This window comes from Hydractinia symbiolongicarpus, chromosome 3 (genome assembly GCF_029227915.1).
Source record: "Hydractinia symbiolongicarpus strain clone_291-10 chromosome 3, HSymV2.1, whole genome shotgun sequence".
Taxonomy (NCBI): domain Eukaryota; kingdom Metazoa; phylum Cnidaria; class Hydrozoa; order Anthoathecata; family Hydractiniidae; genus Hydractinia; species Hydractinia symbiolongicarpus.
In genome coordinates, this window is record NC_079877.1 from 18,382,686 (window position 1) to 18,404,279 (window position 21,594).

At 33.7% G+C, this 21,594-nt stretch overlaps 1 protein-coding gene and 1 long non-coding RNA gene across 3 annotated transcripts; both read right to left on the reverse strand.

Moving 5' to 3' along the window:
• Positions 1 to 1,870: 1,870 nt before the first annotated feature.
• LOC130636085 (GPALPP motifs-containing protein 1-like) lies at positions 1,871 to 17,778 on the reverse strand. Of its 2 annotated transcripts, none has more exons than XM_057445688.1 (9): positions 17,746 to 17,778; positions 9,861 to 10,073; positions 6,097 to 6,188; positions 5,916 to 5,996; positions 3,082 to 3,154; positions 2,634 to 2,728; positions 2,308 to 2,415; positions 2,168 to 2,221; positions 1,871 to 2,092 (listed from the first exon to the last, which is right to left on the reverse strand). In XM_057445688.1, the coding sequence occupies exons 2-9, from the start codon at positions 10,036 to 10,038 to the stop codon at positions 1,988 to 1,990; spliced, it is 786 nt and encodes a 261-aa protein (XP_057301671.1). In that variant the 5' UTR covers positions 10,039 to 10,073; positions 17,746 to 17,778; the 3' UTR covers positions 1,871 to 1,987. The 2 variants fall into 2 exon arrangements, with proteins under 2 accessions (XP_057301671.1, XP_057301670.1); XM_057445687.1 differs by having other exon boundaries at positions 1,871 to 2,096; positions 17,746 to 17,770.
• An 865-nt stretch (positions 17,779 to 18,643) lies between these two features.
• On the reverse strand, positions 18,644 to 20,949 carry LOC130636089 (uncharacterized). Its single transcript, XR_008982213.1, has 3 exons — positions 20,854 to 20,949; positions 20,646 to 20,692; positions 18,644 to 19,689 (listed from the first exon to the last, which is right to left on the reverse strand). It is a non-coding gene; the product is annotated as an uncharacterized LOC130636089 (long non-coding RNA).
• Positions 20,950 to 21,594: the final 645 nt, after the last annotated feature.

The following is a 21,594-nucleotide window of genomic DNA, read 5'->3' on the forward strand; positions in this document are numbered from 1 at the left end:
CTAACAAACTTATACCACTTGACGTTAAACATTCAAAGAAATCTATAAGAAACACGTAACTTTACAAATGTGCTAAAATGTTATTTGCATTCAAGACTTTATGATGAATATAATTGCAGGTAGCTCTGCAAGGTTATATATAAAACTTTGGTACATTGAGGCAAATCTCATTAAATATTGCACACAGAAATACTGTGTATTGGAGGGTCACGTGACGAGGCCTCCTTCAGGGCCATGTTCGTATCGGCGTCCCGGGGTCAGAAAAGATACACAAGATGCCCTGGGGACGAGGTTGGATTGTGTGAACAATCAAATTAAACAAAAAAACTCCTTCAACGCACTAAAGATATAACCTCACTAACCTGAAGTCACAGTTAAACTAAAAATCTCTACAGTGGGGAGCATAATTGAACTGTGAATATTATGATTGATTGTTTGTTTTGTAAAAATAGGAGAAAATTGTGGAACAAATTTACGGACAAGTTCTCGTTTTTCAAGAAAACAATAACTTTGCTCAGCGAGTTATTAACCAATTCGGAAGAAATATCAGCTTTTTGCACTGTAGAATAATAAGTAAACATTGCACCCGTTCCTCGGTAGAGAATAAAAATATGGCATATATTTCGTGTAGATTAGCCAATGACAGAGCGAGAAAAATTCTAACCAATTCATAAAAACGAAAGATTAAATGTGTACCTGACTTCTTTTGCAAATACACAGCACACAGCAATCAAAGATTTGAAAAGTCGGGGATAGGTGTATTGTTATCTGAAAATAACTTTTTCCTAGTACATGAAGATTTGGTAACAGAGCTTTTTAATGGTCAGACAATAGAGAAATGTGGACCAATCACTTACGACACAACACAGATACTGAGACAGTCAATAATTGGATGGTTACCACACACACACACGCAAACACACACACACACAAGCTTAATATTTTAATGAAAAAATCAATTTATCTACCTCAGTTCATCTGTTTTGGGAAAAGTCAGAGCAGTGTCAACAGTTAAAGAATTAGCAGTCAAAATAGCGCAATACATGCTTCGATGTACAGACTCGGGAAATGACATCTTTGTAAATGAACGTTTGGTTGAAGGCAGCTCAAATTTCTTTAAAGCTATTAAAAAAAAATAACTTGAATACCGGTTTGAAGAAAGTGACGCGACCCAACAAATTGCATCATTTTTAAATGGGGACGTGGTCGTCTCATTTGCTTATCCACTGACATCCTATACTTTGAACATATCAACACCTGATGGCAGGCTCAAACAGGAAAATTGAACTGATAAATTTTGTCATTGATAAATGGAACCGTAGCTATAACAGAAGTTCGTCCATATAAAGCAACTTTATCAAAAGTGAAAAATTTCCGATTACCTTTGGTCGCCAGCTTGTTTGAAAAAAATCCCTGCCTACAAGTTAGGGGCTGTTTATATGAGCCCGATTGACGGTCTGGGCCGTTTGCCGAGATCTCGCTTATTTCTCATTTTCCTCATTTTTGCTATCTGTTTATATGGTCAAACGGGCTGACTCGGTAGACGAGATCTCGTTTCTCAGAGGCGGGAAGAACATTTTCTTATATAAACAGTAAGTAACAGGCGAGATGGTATATTATGCTTAACTAATTAAAATCTTTCGTTATAAAAAGTATTTCTTTTTACAATAATAATTGAGAATACTCAATCATTTGTTTACCCCATAATTCCCCGTTTTCAAGATCAACTTCAAATTTTAAAATCTTTAGGCTAATGGCGGAAATCTTCAAGCCCCTGGGCTTCTTGTTTAATGTTTTCATTGTTCAGAGCCAGACCGCCTAACCAAAGTAGTTTTTTTCTTCATATAAACACAAGTTAAAAGCCAGCCGAGCCAGTCCGCATTGCCAAAAAGACATTATTTCTAAAGTAACAAAAGCGAATACAGGAATACACACTATGACTGTTATAAAAACTTATTCTCGTAAGACCCCATAGAAAATTTATTATTCAACCCTTTGGCATATTGGATAAATTTCGCTCCTTCGTTTGGGTTTGAACGATGAATAGCCAAATCTTTGTCCCGATCAAATGGACGTCGGGTTGCGGGTTCATCTGTCTAAAAAAATAGCAAAAAATGTTACAATTTAAAAGGAAAACGTATATAACAAATCATGGGGAAAAATACACCTTGTTGCGCTTTTCTTTGTGCATTTCCAGAAGAGATTTCGGTCGCGTTGCTTTCTAAAAAACGTAATCGATCTATTGCATAACTACAGCCAGATAAATATTTGACAGAAAAGAAAATGTGTACAGCAAAAACACGTTACATTGTACTCTTCAACTCGAGCATGCATTTTCATCTCCTCTGCAGATGGAGCTTTCTCTTTTATTTCAGGTTTTCGTTTTTTTCCAGCCATCGCATCCTCTCTGCGTTGCTAAACATGCGATGAAAAATAGTGATTCTATTCATGAGGAAAGTTTTGTTGAAGAAAATGAAAGGTGACATATCATAGATTTTTATAATCTGAAATGATAACACGATAATTTCAATGAAGTAAAGAAAATTTAACCGATGTTTGTTGTGCTTCAATATACGTAATGGCGAACGAAATGATATGTCGTTAATAAAATAAAAACGGTGTTAGGTACGAACGTTCAATCTTTTTTCTTTATCAGCTGGTGTATCAGTCCATACAGATTGATCACCAAGTTCAGGAGCTTTGGACCGAAACGTTCTCGGACCAAGACCTAAAATAACATAGGCAGGCTTGCCATAAACACTCGAGTAATTCCACGTTCTTTACTCAACCCAGGTAAACCTAATGGCGAATTATTTGAAGTCAGGGGCCGATTTGGCATAAATTGTTTTTAGGGTGGAGGATTAATTAAAACCGAGGGAAAAGGGAGGGGGGCTGATTGAATACTTACGGTACTTATCTGCGAATAAAAATTATTTTATTATTTTTTAAAACAGGCATTTCCAATTTTTAAACACAAAAGGAAATCATACTTTGCAATAAAACTTTATTTCAACAATATTTACCCCTCCTGCATTTACGTGACGCAGTTTCATGAAACGTAGAGAAAAAGTTGTCACTCACCAAAATTCTTGCTTATCTCCGGAGGTAACTCGAGCATCCAATTTTCTCTCTCCAATTTTTCACCTTCGTTAAACTAAAAGGAAACAATTAAGATCGCAACGTTTCGCGTTCACAAACTTCCGCACATAAATTTTTGAAAATCGAACTACCAATGCTCAGGTAATTAAACTTTTTTTGATGATACATATATTTTACCGGTGTCCAACGGAGATATACCGATATTAAAAGAATATATTAAAAAAAAAATTACATTAAATACATATAAATTCGACTGGAGACATTATACGTGGAAGGATAACAGAACATAGAAAAGATTACATTACAAGGAAAAATCTAAATTTTAGCCAGTTGATGATCGACATCAATGTCTTCAGCAACCAATCTACTGCATTCTGACCTGACATTTGCCGTACGGGAGCCTCTACTACATAATAGGCACGATCTCAGTAGTGAAAAACTTAGTTTCGTCCGGATCCACGATATCACATTGCCCAGGTTTTGATTTTTTTCGCTGCGATGTCTTCAGCCAATCGACGGTAGAATGTGTGGCACTCTCGACCCATTGCGCCATAAATCGAGAATACCAACGGTGTGAAGCATCCGTTCTCAACTTCCAATATTTTTTCGTTGTATTGATTCTTCTTCTCAGCCTCGTTCCTAACATAACATTGCTTTAGGTTTTGGTTAAAATGACGCGATGCGTTTGGATCAAAGACCCTTATATCATAAAATGCATATTGTCCTTTTTCCCAAAATCCTCGAGCTCTTACGTCTAAACGAGCTTCGTGCGACGTTTTTACTGATCGTTTGTCAAACTTTTCACCAGTGAGAGGCATCAACATAGGTTCCGATTCCACATCTTTACAAACTTGTGAAAGCATATTTGTGGTGATGTGCCGAACATTGTCGTGACGGATGATAACAAATCCACCTTTCTTACAGTTCATAGCATGTTGAAAATCAAATTTGGCACCACATGCACCTGTTGTTGGGACATTAGATAAATTCCAACCATATCTTATTCTAACAGCATTCCAAAAATTCTGTTTATTCAGGTCAAAGCCGTGATCTTTCAAAGGTAAAACTGTCAACCAATTCGACGATCCTTTTTCTCTGTTGCTACAATTCAGACGTTGCATTCTTGCATCTAGTGACAGAGTTAGTTTTTGAAGTAATTCATTTTGGCGACTTTCACGTTTGGCTCTGAATTTCCCCTTCGTCCTCGCTGTAGATGTTGTTACATATGACGTATTCTGTTGCAGGACGAGGTCTCTAACTGTCGCTGTTAGTTCTCTAGAATTTGCGTACTCTTGAATTGCTTTCTCATGAAATACTATGAGACCCATACCACCCATACGTGGTGGAAATGACATAAGCAATCTTTCATTATCGGAGCATAGAATGCCCCCATTTAATGCAGGTATAAACTCATCACGCATTATTCCTTCCAGTGGATATAGCAAGTCACAAATATCCGGTATATTTCTTATAAAATACGTCAATTTACTACGGAATCCATTGATAAATCCACATTATGCAGCTTGGGGATCTATTTCCGCAATTTTTGATAAAAGACGGAATTGTTTCGCCCAGGATTCTACCATGTTTGACACATATTCTGTCTTGTATACAACACTTCCGATTACTGCTCCAAGGTGACGTTGTCCTGTTGTTGTTATTTTCACATCCGTATCACCAAAATACTCAGCAGCCTTATCAGTATATTCTGCTTTCACAATTAATAAGGATTTGACTGCCTTTGGATAGTACCCATACTTCGGTCCAGTTAGATTCAAGGAGTCCCATATAGATTTTATCTCATGAACCTTTCCAGCCACAGTGAAATCATCTGCAAAAGCAACTTCCTTCGTTGTAAAATTATTTTCTTCACTCTTAAACAATAAGGTTGAAAGTAATGGCGTTACAGAAAGAGCATATGCAGCCATCGCAGGCGGGTCGCCTTGAGTAGTACCTTCTGTTGATTTTATTTCTCCTTCTCAAGTTATGAACAGTCGCGCTGGAGAGCTGTAACAGTTACTGATGTATGTTGATATGATTGGACAAAGAATAGCTATGTTATGAAGCATGACTTTCCTATTAATAGAGTTGAAGGCGTTTTCTGCATCAATCAACAAGACTGCTTCTGTTTCATCCATATCGAATATGTCATGCATAGCGTGTATTGCTGCTTCGGCTCCTGCTTCCTGCCCAGCACATAATTGTAAAGATCCTGCCGCTTCTGTTACTTTATCCTTTGTTAAAGACATAATCACTTTTCCAGCTATCCTTCTGAGCACCTCTCCTAAACCAATATGTCTCAGTCCAGGATTCTTGTTCAAAGGTATCAATCGGTAAAAGAGCTAATTGAATCCAACTCATCAGCACATTAAATCAGATGTCGTTGTACCAAATAATGACGTCATACATGCCTAAAAAAGGTCGTTTTCCAATTTTGCAATAAATTTGAATTTCTTAAGCATAACTGACGATGCGACCTAAATTCTTGATAGATTTATTTAATACATAGAGATGAAAAGAAAATGACGTCATATTTGTACGAAAGTTACTGATTTTAACGGTAAAGGTATAAAGATCATGTCAGCATTTTTTAAAATTTACAAAACTTACTTTCGTCCAAGAAATGCAATACCCCGCGAAGCATAGTTTTTTATCATTACAAGCCCAAAAAAAAGTTAGGAAAAGTCACAACGTTTCAGCAATCAATTACATGCCGAACAAAACGATGCTATTCAGGGTTAAAGAATAACATGGTCACAGTGTTGCAGATGTTAAAGTTATCATAGCTCTTTACCAGAAAGCTAAGATTACCATACCTTGCCAATGATCTTGTTTTTCATTGTCTTTGAACGCGACTCGAATTCTTGCTTTATCCTCTCCGCTTCACCTGCATCATCCTATCGTTGTAAAATGTACGGCGTATCAATCGTAGCAGTGTTGACAAACACAAAAAGGTGAAATAGTTTATTTCAAGAAATTTGAAAAAAACTGACTTACGTCTTGCATTGGCATACAGGGACCAATTATTTCTTCTTCTTCTTCTTTTTCTTCTTCTTCTTCTCCCTCTTCTTCTTCTTCATGATCGCTATCTTAATGTAAAGCGTTAACATCTAATCAAGTGAACTACTTTATACGTATTAATTTTATTTTCAATTCGGCGATGGAGGAAAAAATTAAATTTGGCATTGATTAAATTTTGCGATGAGAAAAAAAAATTGGCGTTAATTTAATTTGAATATAATTAGGAAATTAGGTAAGATTTACTCAAAAAACTATGAAAAATTAGGAAAAATTTTTGTTGAATTGTAGAAAATTATGAATCATTTCTAATATTTTACCGATGTGTCTAGCAATTTCAAGTTCATTGAAAGAACATTACATAATGGCTCGATACACTACTAAACATTATGAAATACGGTGGACATAACGCTCTATCACATTATATTAGATATAATAATACAACAAAATAGCTAAACACGATACATAACGCAACACAAGATCTAGGCTTGTAAAGACAGAAGACAAAAAATGAACATAAAATTGACTGTTGTCATAACATAAAATAAACACTGCAGAACTGCTAATTTTAATTTCACCAATAATCACTTATCCAGTTTTTTTCGTTTACCTTCAAGTTTACTCAGTGTATTTTCTAAATATCTACTCCTGTCTAGACTCATTTGAATGATAGTGTGAGATTTTTGAATGTCATCTTTTCTAAATGGTCTCTTCATTAGCTTCTCTTACTGTTTCTTCAATACTTTTAATGGAATCCTTGGTGAACAGTATGTCCTTATTCAACATAGAGATAGTATTAAGTCTTTCTACATCTTTCTGAATTTGTGCTTGTTCCATCTCATCTTTCTTTTTTCTTCATTTTCTTTCATTGCTTTTTTCGCTTCAAGATTAGCAAAACATCTGTTATCAAAAGAAAATGGAGACAAAAAGTTATTCATACAGAACAATGATAATTTACGTAGCTCCATTTCAACAGGTACAATAAACCGTATTTTTATTCTCACACTTTGAAAATTGTAACAAAATCGAATGAATTCATGAATCGAAACATACTAAGTCAGATAAGTCACTCAAAGATGATGATAAGTCACTCAAAGAATTTTTACCTTGAAGATATTTTTACTTAAATAGTTCTTTTGTTATTTTCACTTTAGATAAGTCACCCAGGTCACACAGCTCATCTTTTACCAATCGCAATGTCACCAAAGTACTTTCACTTAAACTATTACCATGAATAAAAAGCAGATATTTGTTGATGGAGAAACCTCTCTCCGGAACAACATTACCATGACTGATTGGGAGCACTGCCTTCCACAAGCAAAGAAGCTGCTGATATTTCAACATGCCTTTCTCCTCTAAAATTTCTGCAATACTACTCCAGTAATCATCAGGCCTAGTGTAATTCACTTCAGGCTTAAAGTAAAGTAAACTCCACAATACTCTAAAGCATAATCCCAATAGTTATTTCCGGAAAAAGTTGAACTAATTTTACTACTGTCATCTTCGATTGTAACCTTGAATCATTGATTTCCCCTAACTGATACATCTTCCATTGATCCATCCTTTTTATCCAAATTCAGTTCCACAAGATCATGATTTGATTTCACTCACACCATCCTTCGAAACAAAGAGAGACTTTTTGTTAACAAAGTGCTTCAGGATGTTCGTTAATAGTGTACTCATACCATGGGATAGCATATGAATCAATGGCTTTTCTGATTAAAATGTGAAAAGGTATGATTCATACTCGTTAGAAAGGGATACAACAAAAGCAAGATGCGGCAAAGTCATTTCATCATTTACCGTTCAACAATATTTTTGTAACGCTTCGTTTCTTTTCCAGATTTCTTAAATTCTTTTTGCTTCAACAAAAATGTACAAAAGTGCTCCTTAAGATTTTCCCATTACTCAATCACACGTAAAAATTTTTACGACGTACAGCAGATAATTTAAAAAGTCCACAGCAAACTGGTCGATGTCAATTGGAAGTACGGAAACTCCTTTTTTGAAGGACGTATGTACCTTATGTAAGGTACAAGTGTCCACATATAACAATTTTCCACCAGTTGTTTTTTCACTAGCATAACACTAGCTACTTATCTGACATAAAACTGGCTACTTGGCCAGCATAACATTAGCTATGTAACTAGCTTTAAATGATTCTTATGGCATATTTTCTATTCATACACATTCTCCGCAAAATGAGATAATACATTGAATCATAGTGCTGTGTTTTTCCTGTGCGCGCAGAAATGGAGGTAGCAAGAATTTTCCACCAGTTGTTTCTTCAAAAATTTTTTTCAGATCTTTTTGAAATTTCACATTTACATTAGGACTATCCATACCGTGATACATAAGAAGAGCATGGTCCCAACCATCTCTTCACTGAAATCAAATTGGGGCAGCAGCTGTTCACTGGTACAATGACCAACAAAAAGAGAACCATAAAATTGATTGACAATTTGACGAATATTTGGAGACCAAAATTGAACATAACTATCGTACTGCTTTTTAATTTGACTTGTAGTGGTTTCATCGAATTTAAATGTAAATGATGATTCACAAAGTCTTCTAGCATGTTCTTTTTAAAATATGGTGCAATGCCAAACTCAAGCTTAAGCCCGCCCACTTCTTTGCCAAGAAGTGATGTTTTTTATAAGGTTATGTGTTTTAATCAATTATTAATTGATCAATACATATATATGCTCTGTGTAAGATCAACAATGCTTCCAGCTCGTTTCAACTCCATATCGATTCTCAATTTCCAAAAAGATAGGACTGACAAACTACACCTGATCAAAATTGCCAACGAACTTGTTCAATCGAACGACAACAGACAGTGAGTATTTGGAAAACTTACGGAGAAGGTCTGGGAGTTGTCATATACTATAGCCTTTCTCTGCATTATCTTTATTTTGCTTCGATATCTTCAAATATATCTTACATAAAATATGGCGTTTCTATATTTCTATAAATAATCTCCTGCATTTTGTAAAAACTTTCGAGCGCAATATTTCGGAATTTGAAGTATGTTTTAGCCAATCTAGGGGGCCGAATGTTTAAAGCATTTTCTTAGCCCGTCGGCCCCAGCCATGGTCGGGCCTCCTTTAATATTGAATAATTTTTGATTGGTTTTTCCATTCAATACTTCCAGCACTGCGGACATAAGCTTTAACTTGTGATAAACCAGAATTATCTATCCTGAAATTCGTCTTGTACACACTACAATATGCACAGAAACTGTTCTCATTCTCTATATTTTTTAATCCAAGAAAAACTAGTTTCCCAACAAGAACGGTTAGAAATTTTTTTAGCTTTTTTGCTCATATTTTAAAACTATGTTATCCTAAAACAAGAAGAAAACTTCTGAGCAACTAAACTATCTCAAACATAAGACAGATTATCAGATACCGTAGCTAAGGTTTCATACATTTGTGAATCAATGAGGGCCAAAGAAAACTAAGTACACATACAACATATTCAAACAAAACAGTACTGAAGATATCTGCACACATGAAAAATATTAACTGATAAAAAGTTCCAAAATAGTGGCACATAAACAGTGAAAATTTAGGAACAGGATCTTTTGGCGAAAATAAAATTAGGACCAAAGGGAACCCTGAAAGCGACAACTGATATTGAAAGCAAAAGGGGAAATTGTTTTCGAGAGCTTCTTTAAATTACCTTGTCCGGAAAAAATTTGACTAGGAAAGGTGAGAAAATAATTTAGAAAAGGCAACTACCTTCATGTTGCGAGAAAGACGTTGGTAACGCTGGTTCAATAACTCGTTCCTCGCTTTTCTTCACTTTTTGAAAACCATTGGGCAAAACAGGACCATAACATTGTTTTTTCTCCACGTTATTCTGTCTTTCTTTTTTTTTTTGAAGATGTGGCGGTAGCTGTGGACCAATATCAGCCATTTGGCGTCACTTTGTAATCAGCACATTTTCTATGACTACATAAACTGAAAGTGATTTAATAAGCTCTACATATTGTAGGAATGACGTACAACCCCAGACATAATATACTTGGAAAAAGGGTGCAATTTCACAGATCGAAACCAAAAGCAAAGAAGTACGTCGTTTCTACTGCAAACTTGTCGAAGTTCACATGTCAGTAAGGTCTTATTTACACGTCACATGTCAATAAGGTTATTTGTTAGGTTCAAATTTTTAAGGGTGCTAATATTTGCGGACCTCGGCATGTCCCAATCCCACCATATTTCGGACCTTTCCGGGTGGAGTGGACTATTCCATAATACGGACATTTTTCTACCAACGCATTTTCGACGTTGGTTACTCGGCCTACACCGCTTCCTAAAGAGAAACTTCGCAGCCTAGCGGTTGCAGCGAACTCACCAAGTGATGTTTGCTCATTTTGAAAAAACCCTGAAAACGGACTATTTTCGAAATATTATTTCCAGGGTTGTAGTTTACTGGCAGTAACGACATGAATTCGCTGCCAAGTCAATAAAGATTCTAACTTCTTTAAAATGGTAACATCAACCAAATTTTTGCTACATATATCGCCACCACACCATATTTTTTTAAATTTATTTTTTGTCTAGGCATTCACCACACAAAAATATTCCTCAGCTAAATATCATATTGTTTTCTGAGTACTCTGATGGGTAAGCAGGTGTCTAGAAAGCGAAAAAATGTAAGGTCCTCTACTCCAGTAAGAAAAACGCTATTAGATAAGGATGTTACTTCTCGCTCCCACGCACATATCAGAAAGTCATAAAAATTTCTTCACGACTTCTACGAATGAAGGTAACGAAAATAAAAATACAACCGAATTAAGTTACCACAATTCTGTAAAAATGTACAGTATTATGAGGATTTTTTTATTGTCATGTTAGGGGCAGTGCTTATTAAAGCCACACTAATAAGCACTACCCCTAGCATATAATATACGGAGACGCAACCACCGAAGCATATAATAGAGTACACACCTTGAAAGATTTAGCTTTAGGTACCTATGCAATAGAATTAAAAAACAGTTGTAACACTGGATAGATCTTGAAGAGGATAAAAAAATACATGATGAACCCTTGCCTTTTAAGGTGCCCCTCTTATTGCATGCTTGGATTACAGGGATACACCCAGGAGTTTAAACCTTTCTACGAGATCAATTTTCCTTCCGAGTAGGTAATAAATTAATCTACACAATGGTACAGGAACACATTGTCAAAACTAGGGTGGTGACTATTTAATAGACAACATATTTAAGCATTTTAAAATTTACATAAAGAATCATGTCAGTTCATGGCGATGTCTGAGTTGGCACAATAATTAATTTGAATTAATTTTTCATATCCCGAGCAATCTCAACTGTGTTAAATTCATAGCGTTGTTATTTTTTGCCTTCAATCATAATTATATGATATCCAAAATTTGTTCGCACAGGTGGGTCTGTATACTTAGGATTGTCCACAGTACTTGGCTGCAATGCAAATGCAGCTTCTTGAAATGGTCCAACCTAAAATTTAAACAAAACAAGACAGACAGACAGACATTTTTGCAATTTTAATTGTCAAATTAAGTCCCGCAATTTTTTTTTAAAACTACCGAATCACAAAATTATTTGAAATTTTTTCAGACAATGAGTCAAACGATGCTGGTCAAAGAATGTATTTACTTCACATTAGATCTGATGCTTGTCCATACTTTCTTGTTATCATTTTTCATGGAACATATTCAAAATGCAAACTTTCATAAAAAACATTTTCTTAATAAGAGCTTCCGATGGCAAAATTAAATTCTTCATTTTGCATCAAAAACCTTTTAATCGAAAAAAATATGCCACAGATTTTTTTATTTGAGCCTCTCAAATTTTTTCTTTTTCAAGGTGACGGTATACCTTTTGAGAATGGTTTTTTAAATCGCGATTTTTTCAGCGATAGTTAATTAAAGTTTATTCATTCATACATCACCAAAAAGCATTTTTAAACATCTATCAAATGGTATAAAAATAATTTGAAACTTTTTAACACTAGAAAATACAGAAACATATTTGAAACACACCCTGCCTTCAAAAAAGTGACTTCATTTACAAAACTACTTCGTTTCCAAATCTTATTCGATGTTCTTTAGAATCGAGATAGACGTATGTAAAAACGATTTTTTAATTATTTTCCACAAAGTCCCTGTTTTTGATTTATTCTACTTTTTCTAAAAAAGCCATTTTTTAACTTAAACTTTCGTCTTTAAGATGTAATATCTAGAGAATTGTTGATTTTAAAAAAAAAATCGCTTTTAGATAAACACGTTGGCTTCATCACAGTAGCACACTCCTTTGTAGATCTTCTGACGTTTTCTAAAGATTTTTTAAAATATCACACCTTTCAAGCATACTCATAATGATGGTGATACTTTCACACTTCCGAGGCGATGATTATTTAGAAAGTTGTCCTTTTAAATTTTATTATTCGCAAATACGTGACTGAGAATACCCTAGAAATAGAACTTGTCGTTTAACATTTTTCTGTGACTTGCAGAAACAGAACAGGATGGCATACACCTTTAGAACTGAAAGTGTTTCTTTTCGGAAAGGAAATATAATTTCATTTTAAAAGTTATACTCGAGACGATGATAAAAACATTCACTCTTAACTCTTATTCAATTTGAGGTGTGAAATACCGATTAGAAAAAAAGTTAGTTATTTGGATAAAGTCAATATTCCCCTTCGAAAAATAAATAGTTTCACCATTGGAAAGATCGTTGTTTCTTTAATATGGCTAATAAAAAATAACGATTTCTTGATACAATAAACGTATACTGTCACCTTCAAGGAAGTTGAAACAGTGGTTTTTGTCGCAAATAGTTAAAAGAAACCAAGCACGGTTTTACGTATCTTGCACAATTCAAGTGAAAAAAAACGAGTTTGCCGCAAAAATTAATCTATATCCTATATCATATATACAGTCCACGCACGATATCTCGAATACCCGTTATCTCAACTTTTGCTTTTTCGAACTATTTCCCCGGTCCCTTCAGCTAAGTTTATCAATTTATCTCGAACTTTTCCCTTATATTTCGAATAAACATCCGATTTTATAAAAAGTTCGATTGATACATAGGACTGTCAAATGTTTACAATTTGGGGTTTTTTAAAATCCTCCTTATTTTAAAAATGGCTACCTTTTTCTGTTCCACATATTTGACTAAACAATCAAATCAAAAACGTAAACTTTCATGAACAAGTACGGGTATTTCGCTCTCTCAAACTTTAAAGGCTTTCGACACTCGATATCTCGATCATCCTTTTTTTCGTCGGTCCGCGGGGAGTTCGAGCGTCGACTGCATGTAAGGGAAATAATTAGCTGCAGAAATTACAGTATATAAATTATAGTATAGAGTGCAGGGAGCAAATTTTCGCTTATACAAACTGAATATAAAAATTATCAGTGATAACAACACACAATATTAAAGATTTTTTAGGGGTATTTAATATGTAGTTCTCTTCACGTTAAATGTCATGTTATACAAATTATGGACATGTTCAAGATGGGTTTAGAAACATTAATTCCTCAAGGTAACTGAATTTTAGTGAGAAAACAGCACTCAAGGGAAGAAAAAGGGTTAAATTGTCACAAACTTGAGAAATTAAGGCGTGAGTATACAAAAAAGGTGTGATATTTTAAAATGCTATTAATTCACCAAAACTTTATTTCGATACATCAATGTATATATTTTTAGAAAGCTTGTATGGTTTCCTATATAATGGTATAAAAATTTTTAAGAAAAAATAAAGGTTGAAGGTTTAACCCTGTTCATACCGGCTTTTTTGGGACCGCTTAAAACCGGCAGTGTGCACATAGGGCTCATGGTCCTTTGAAATTGTTCAGTTAGTCCCATGGCTCTGAAATTTTGACTGGATAACATTTTAACATTAATGTACCACTAAAAAAAAATATTTTGTAAAAAAAAACTTTCTGGGCGGTCACACACAGGGGTACAAATCGCGTTGTCGGCCTTTTTTGAGTAAAATGGACTGCAATAAACAGCGAAAATCAACGGGTAAAACATTGTATGCCATGTTTTTTCCTTTTGTTAGATTGGTTAGTCTTGCTTCCCAACCACTTATATGTTGAAAAAACAATTTTGTATTATTAGTGAGGAGGACCTCACAGATTAGAGAAATTTTGGATTTTAATTTTTTTTTTTAAATTTTACATGTGCACGTTGTGCACACTGCCGGTATGAATAGGGATTACAGACACGAATAAAAAACGACTCCTCTCCTACAAATGAGATCCCATTTACAAAACTACTAGGTTCTGTTTGCTTTTTTGGGATCACAAAACATTATTCTAAAAACGGTGTTTAAATTTTTTCTTAACAATTTTTACTTTTGGAGATATTTATTATTACATTTTTTTCCACAATTTTTAACCTCTGATCGTCGGAAAACTCATCATAACTCGCCTTCTGCTCAAACTCACGAAATAAAAAACAATCGTTTTTAGATCAGACATTCCTTTCCACGCTAGAGGTGCTCTCCAACCCAGAGCCTTTATAGTTTCGTAAAAGAGGTTTTGAACGTACGAAGTCCTCTCTTAAAAAATGAACGCTGTGAAAAAGAGGTTTAAAGTTTTTTACAGAATTCCTATACTTCTGCATAAATAATTGGTCACTATGGTAACGACTATTAGATAACAGGTTTTTTTAATATCTTTTTATTCCGCACGTGTTTGCTCACATTATTCGCAATCACACACAGTCGAGTATGGGTAGAACAAAAACAAATTGTAGAAACAGAAATCACAAAAAACCTGAGAACTTTGAAAAGTATATTCTTATGGAAAATGTTGTAGAAAAACTTCAAAAGAAAAAAAAACGATTTTTTTCCTATACTCACGCCTTAAAGGGGCTACGAACCGGTTAAAATGCTCACATTCCGTTAATTCCGCGCACATATTAAAAATCCGGCAAACGCGTTTTGCGCAATGAACAGACCAGCGCACATTGCTCGCTGGTTCAATATTTTTTTCCGAAAAGTATATTACAAAGAAATATTTCAGCAAGAAAACATAACCAGGGCTGGTGAAGATCAAAATTCTAGATATATCTATATGTTCGAGTCTGTAAATTACATACATTCCGGAAAAATAGCCATTTTTGTTTTCCGCCGCGATCAGCTCGACTTTTGTGTAAGTCACTAAAGTTGAAAACCAACAGCCGTTCCGTAGCCCCTTTAATCAAAAATGAACGAAAAAGGTTAAAATTTACCCTTTTTTTTGGTTTTGAAAACTAATTATCAATTTTAACTAAAAACATATTTACTGTACACAATGTAAGTATTAAAACCATTAAGTTTTTGTTATATGGATTTATAATGGACTTATTGGTATAAACATTATTTTGTTGCGAAGTATGTGAACTTTACTGCCCTGAAAAAAATTTTCTATTACTGGGACCGTCTCAAAATGTCCGTACGTAGTTCGTATAATTTGTATAAAAAACTTCGTATCGATTTATTTAACCTTTCGTATCATTTTACTTTTAATACGAACTTTTTCGTATCATCAAAATTACAAGTTCGTATAAAGTTTGCATCATTTAAAATAAAGTTCGTATGTAGTTTGTATCATTTTTAAAGAAGTTCGTATAAAAATTTGCTTATACGTAGTTCGTTTATTATAATTGGACTATTATCTATAGTTTTATATTGAAATTTTTTCAACAATTATAAAGTTCGTTTCGTTAAACGAACTTCGTTTATTTTAATTGGATTTATTGTCTAAGGTCTTCCATCGTAGAAAGCAAAAACATCTCTGTAGATCGTTTAAAAATCATGAAAACGGGATCGTAGAAAACGAAAATATCGCCGTAGATCGTTTCAAAATCATGAAAACGGGATCGTAGAAAACGAAAAGATCGCCGTAGATCGTTTGAAAATCCTGAAAACGAGATCCTAGAAAATGGAAATATAGCCGTAGATCGTTTAAAAATCATGAAACGGAATCGTAGAAAACGAAAAGATCGCCATAGATCGTTTAAAAATCATGAAAACGGAATCGTAGAAAACGAAAAGATCGCTGTAGATCGTTTAAAAATCATGAAAACGGGATTGTAGAAAACGAAAAGATCGCCATAGATCGTTTAAAAATCATGAAAACGGGATCGTAGAAAACGAAAAGATCACCGTAGATCGTTTAAAATTCATGAAAACGGGATCGTAGAAAACGAAAATATCGCCATAGATCGTTTCAAAATCATGAAAACGGGATTGTAGAAAACGAAAAGATCGCCGAGATCGTTTGAAAATCATGAAAACGGGATCGTAGAAAACGAAAAGATCGCCATAGATCGTTTAAAAATCATGAAAACGGGATCGTAGAAAACGAAAAGATCACCGTAGATTGTGTAGATTGATGAATCTACACATGAATATGCAATTTTACTAGTCTTTTCAAAAAAGTCAACCTCGTATATTTTATTTTTTTATTTCTGGTTTCGTTTAAAGTTCGTTTCTTTTCGTCTTTTTAAAAAAAACCGTTTAATTCTTTTGTTTCTCGTTTCGTTTTGAAATTATTATGCACAATTACGCCGGTACTTTTGAAGTTCGTTTCAAGATCGTTTAGCAATTTAATTTGTTCAAAGTTCGTATCATTTCATTTTGTACGATAAAAAAACTTCGTTTAAGTTCGTATCAGGTATTAAAAAAGTTCGTATAAACTTCGTTTATATTTTTTATTTTAAACGAAGCACTTCGTATGACAATCGTTTCACGAAACGAAGTACTTCGTAGCGTTCGTATAATTATACGAAAAAAACATACGAACATTTTGAGACGATCCTTAATATGTTACTGATATGATCTGCACTAATATTTTGGAAAAAATTAAAAAATTCACAATGTGATATTTTTACCATACTTCTTATATGTCAATTTCAAGTGTAAAAGTCAGGAATATAAAAAAAAGAAAGGTTTAAGTCAAATATCAAAAGTAATTGAATTCGTTATGATTAAGTACACTAAAGAGTGTAAATGTACACAATCTTTTTTCATTTTTAGCAATCTATCATCAGTACTCCTTAGATTACTGATTGCATTACTGATTAGAGTCATTTCAGAAATAATTTAAAAATAACAAAACTCTGATATTTTTCATCCATATTGATATCCTATGCATATTTTATTATATTTCAAAACGTTCCTCAAATTTTGTTAATAAAATCAGGTGTTAACTCTCCTACAAGGTCCAAAATTATTGACTGTACCACAATCGCGGACAAAATTATTACAACGCATTTTATTTTTAGGATGTTTCATCACACTTCTTCCACGATTGCAGTGAAAATGTAACAGTTTTCTATGGTTACAAAAATGACTTGAACGATAAACCTATAATAATTATTAACAGCTTGTCACAGGTGCTCTTAAAATTTCTGGGTAAGTGGTGGGTAAGTGGTGGGTAAGTGGGTAAGAACAGTTAAAACATTTGTTCCCTGCTTTTCAGCTTCTAGGGAATATAATAATTGCAAAAATAATTTTATAAATAGGAAGATAAAAATTCCATAAAAATAAACAGAAAAATCTCAGAAGGTTTTTGTACGCGAAACTTTGTTAATCAATCATATCATTTTATTGAAGCTATAATAGTTTTAAAGAAACATACCATGGCACCTCTGGTCTTCCACCCCAAATCACCCTAAAATACATGTGAATCAAATGTACAAACTTCAGCAGTGGAGGAAGTATCTTTTGGTGAAAACGAAGACTTGAACTGAGCAGGAATCAAACAAGCAGCCATTGGTTCAACTCCCTTACTTCACTTCCAACTGCGCTATCAATCTGAGGCGAGTTTGCAATGGCCTTCTCCCTCGCTAATGGATCGAGCATAACTCTTAACTCATGTGACGATATAGTGGTTTAAAACAAACAGATTGTATGCTTTTTATTATAAGGGGCACAAATAAATTTGGCACAAAGTTAAAGCCAAAGCTTTAGGCAAACTAAGAATACAAACTAATAGCTACAAAAACAAAAACTTAGTAAAACAAGAACGAATCACTTGGTGCAATTCTGTGCTACGATGTATTAACGTAAATAACAAACGTACCCCTTGTCTTGCTTTATCCTCACTAAGCTGTGTAGCAACATCACTGAATTTCTTTCCTGCTTTCAGTTGTTCCATGGCTTCCATGCATTTGGAATGTTTTTCACACAAAATATGTCTAACCTGTCATAAATAATTTCATAATGAATAGTAGCAGTAACATTTTCTACTACCTAAATGCTCCATGGAAAAATCCACTTGGCCAGGAAAGGTAACAGTTACGGGTTATATTTCCATGACATCATTAATGACTCACCAACATCCAAAAAAACTTGTTGAAAAGCTGATCGAAAAAAACGTATAATAGCATAATGTGTTCTCTACAAATGCATATATCAAAGTGTAAAAGTGTTTTTCTTCAGAAAATTTGTTAACTTGTATCGACCTTACATCTAACCTGTTATTGGTGCAGAATTAAAGAAATTAAAGGATGAAAACTAAGAAATAATGACAATAATGACAAGGTTTATGTGAAATCCTGTTCGGAATCAATATTATAGAGTGCATGAAAAACTACATAATACCGACAAAAAAATAAATTGCAAAACTTGATAATACTCCATTGTGGCACAAACGACTTCGTCAAGACACATATCTGGTCGTAATCTGGACGTAATTTAGTTGTAACCCCTTATCTGAAAAAACTAATGTTATAATTTCTGGGCTGATTTCAAATATAGATCAAATGTTGCAAAGAGCAAACATCTACATAAATAGTGTCAATAAAGGCTCTTTTCCATTTGATTGCATTTTCCACTGACTAAAAACTAAGTGCGCATGTGACCATCATGTTAAGGTATTGTTGTAAATCGATCGTGTATTATACATATGTTAGGGAGTGCTGTTCAGTTTAACTGGCCAAATATGTTGCATTGAAACAACATGTGGGTTGGAACAAATCATGACTGGTTTATTTATCTACAATTGTCTTAGCTTTTAAAGGAATCAGTTTCCAATAAAGCATTCCTATTTATTATTATTTCATTAAAACACATAGTTTTCTTTATAAAAAACCATATTGCCCTCTTACACTAGAATGCTTAAATTCGTAAACTCAAGTATAATACAAGTACAAGTTGTTGAACTTTGGTTTTAAGTACAAATAAATGACAATACACACAATAATACCCGACGTGAGATAACAATCTTGCAATACTTAAACAATGTTATATACTTATTGACAGAACATTTTATGAATTTAAAAAACAACAACAATTATCTGTAGCTGCAACTGTAACTTTCTCACAGGCAATACTTTTTTAAAATATTAAGGCTCAAAAGAACTTATGAGTAAACATGATTGCATTGCTTTTATTACATTTTGTTGAATATATAACATGATGAAAACCAATATTCAGCCTAATACCGCTAACCCCACATGTTCAGTATAGCCAAGTCATGTTATTTACAAATGTTTTAAAAAATAAAAGATATCCAATTACAAAGAATAAAGTGTGTATGCCAACAACATTGGTTAAAGCTCCAACTGCAATGCTAGTGTAGCTAAAATATAAAATCCAAATCACTCAATTTAGCCAGCTAAACACCAGAAAAGAATATAAATTAGTAATGGGTATAAAATTAATGTCATTATTTTCAGATCTTCTGTACAATTAGGTTTTTTGTTTAGATTTAATCATAAACTCCCCAAGTCTTTGTTTTCCAGTGTCGTGTACAAATACTCTTGTGGTTGCTGCAATGCCTATATTAGTAAGACTATGCATAACCTAAATGTAAGGGCTTCTGAACATCTTTGAGTTTCACACCTTACTGGCAAGAGGGCTGTTAATTGTCATAATAGTGCAGCTGGGAATCACTTGCTGCAGTCCAACCACACTGCGTCCCTTTACAATTTTGTAGTTTTTGCGTCTAAACAACTTTTTTGATACAGAAAGGAAACCGCGTCTCAATAGGAATATAACATCAGCACCTTTGTATTCATTCAATTGATTAACTTATTCTCTTAGGAATTGTAAAAAGTATTTTACATAATTTTTTTTCTGGATACAAAATGTATGAATGTGAGTATGAATGTGATTATGGCTCTAGTCAGAGCTGGAAGCTAATTTAAAAAACATGTTTTTAATTATTTTTATTTTTTAACAGCAAACTTCATCATTCTTATAGTATATGCAATTATCTAGCATTCAAATAACAAGCAAGAAACAAAAAAACAGTGAGTTACATAAACAATATTTCAAACATGCAACTGCATGAGAATGCTTTTTAACTTGAAAGCATGACGTATACCACCGGACACATGATTATCATATGAAATGTTCATAACTATAAAATTGATGCTAAACTTCATTGCAAAGTTTCATCATAGCGAATATCAACTTAAACGCAAATATTTGCAAAAGTACAATCATTGCATCGTATAGTCAGGAAAAACGTAATATGCAAAGGATTATCACAACCCCAACACTGTTTCTAATTCATAGGTTATAAACATTTACCTTTACAGCTGTTCCTGCATTAGATTTTTTTCCACTTGCTTTGGTATCTGAAATAAAATTTCAAATATTATACACAAAGAAATATGATTTCATAAAAAAAGTTTCGTAAACAAGTTTTTCATTATCCAAAGATTGACAAAAAAGAAGTAGCACATGAATGACCACCATGAATAAACTAGGTATATAAATAATACTTTAAAATATATACCTGAGCTACTAGCTCCATCACTTTTTGCTGCACCCTTTCCACCTTTTGCACCACCCCCACCACTTTTTCCACCTTTACCCATGAATACTTAATTTTACTAAAGTTATAATGCTTATAAGTAACTTGAAACATTTGTTAACAAATTATATAGTCATTTTAACAACAACTACTAGTACATGGAATTGAGTGACCATATTGGTATCACAAAGGGGCTGAATACATGCCATTGGAAATCCGAATGGGAGAAACCTGTTCTTAACAAACAAGTTAGGAGCCCGGTTACTACTATCTGCATTTGTGGGTAAGTATGTTCATATCTTAGACTAATAATCATACTAATACATCTCGACCACTCCTTATGGGGTTAATTGTACACGAAGTAGTTTTTGAGGTAGTGTTGAGACTGTAGTTTTATTCTACAGATCAGATATTTATGTGCTCTCCTTTTCCACAGACCATAAGGTTTGCACTGAGCGGTATCTATTAGCAATAATTTTGAAATGTAAACAGGGACTTCACAAAACAAGAATGGGAAGTATATGAATGAATGAATGAATGAATGAATGAATGAATGAAATAAACATATATTTCAGTTTACTAGGAGATAAATATACATTATTAATTAAAACTTTTGCCCTAGTAAACCCCGGAAACTGCCAAAGTTAGCAGAGCTCGAAGTATGACAGCCACCGTGGACAATACAAAACACACAACTTACACAGACAACACTACAAAACAAGA

Bases quoted from the DNA above. Each gene is read 5' to 3' on its own strand.
- LOC130636085 (XM_057445687.1), bottom strand. From the start codon at position 10,038: ATGGCTGATATTGGTCCACAGCTACCGCCACATCTTCAAAAAAAAAAA. The intron at 5,997-6,096 runs GTAAGTCAGTTT...TTACAACGATAG, and splicing joins CCTGTATGCCAATGCAAGAC to GATGATGCAGGTGAAGCGGA. The intron at 2,729-3,081 runs GTGAGTGACAAC...ATGTTATTTTAG, and splicing joins GGAGATAAGCAAGAATTTTG to GTCTTGGTCCGAGAACGTTT.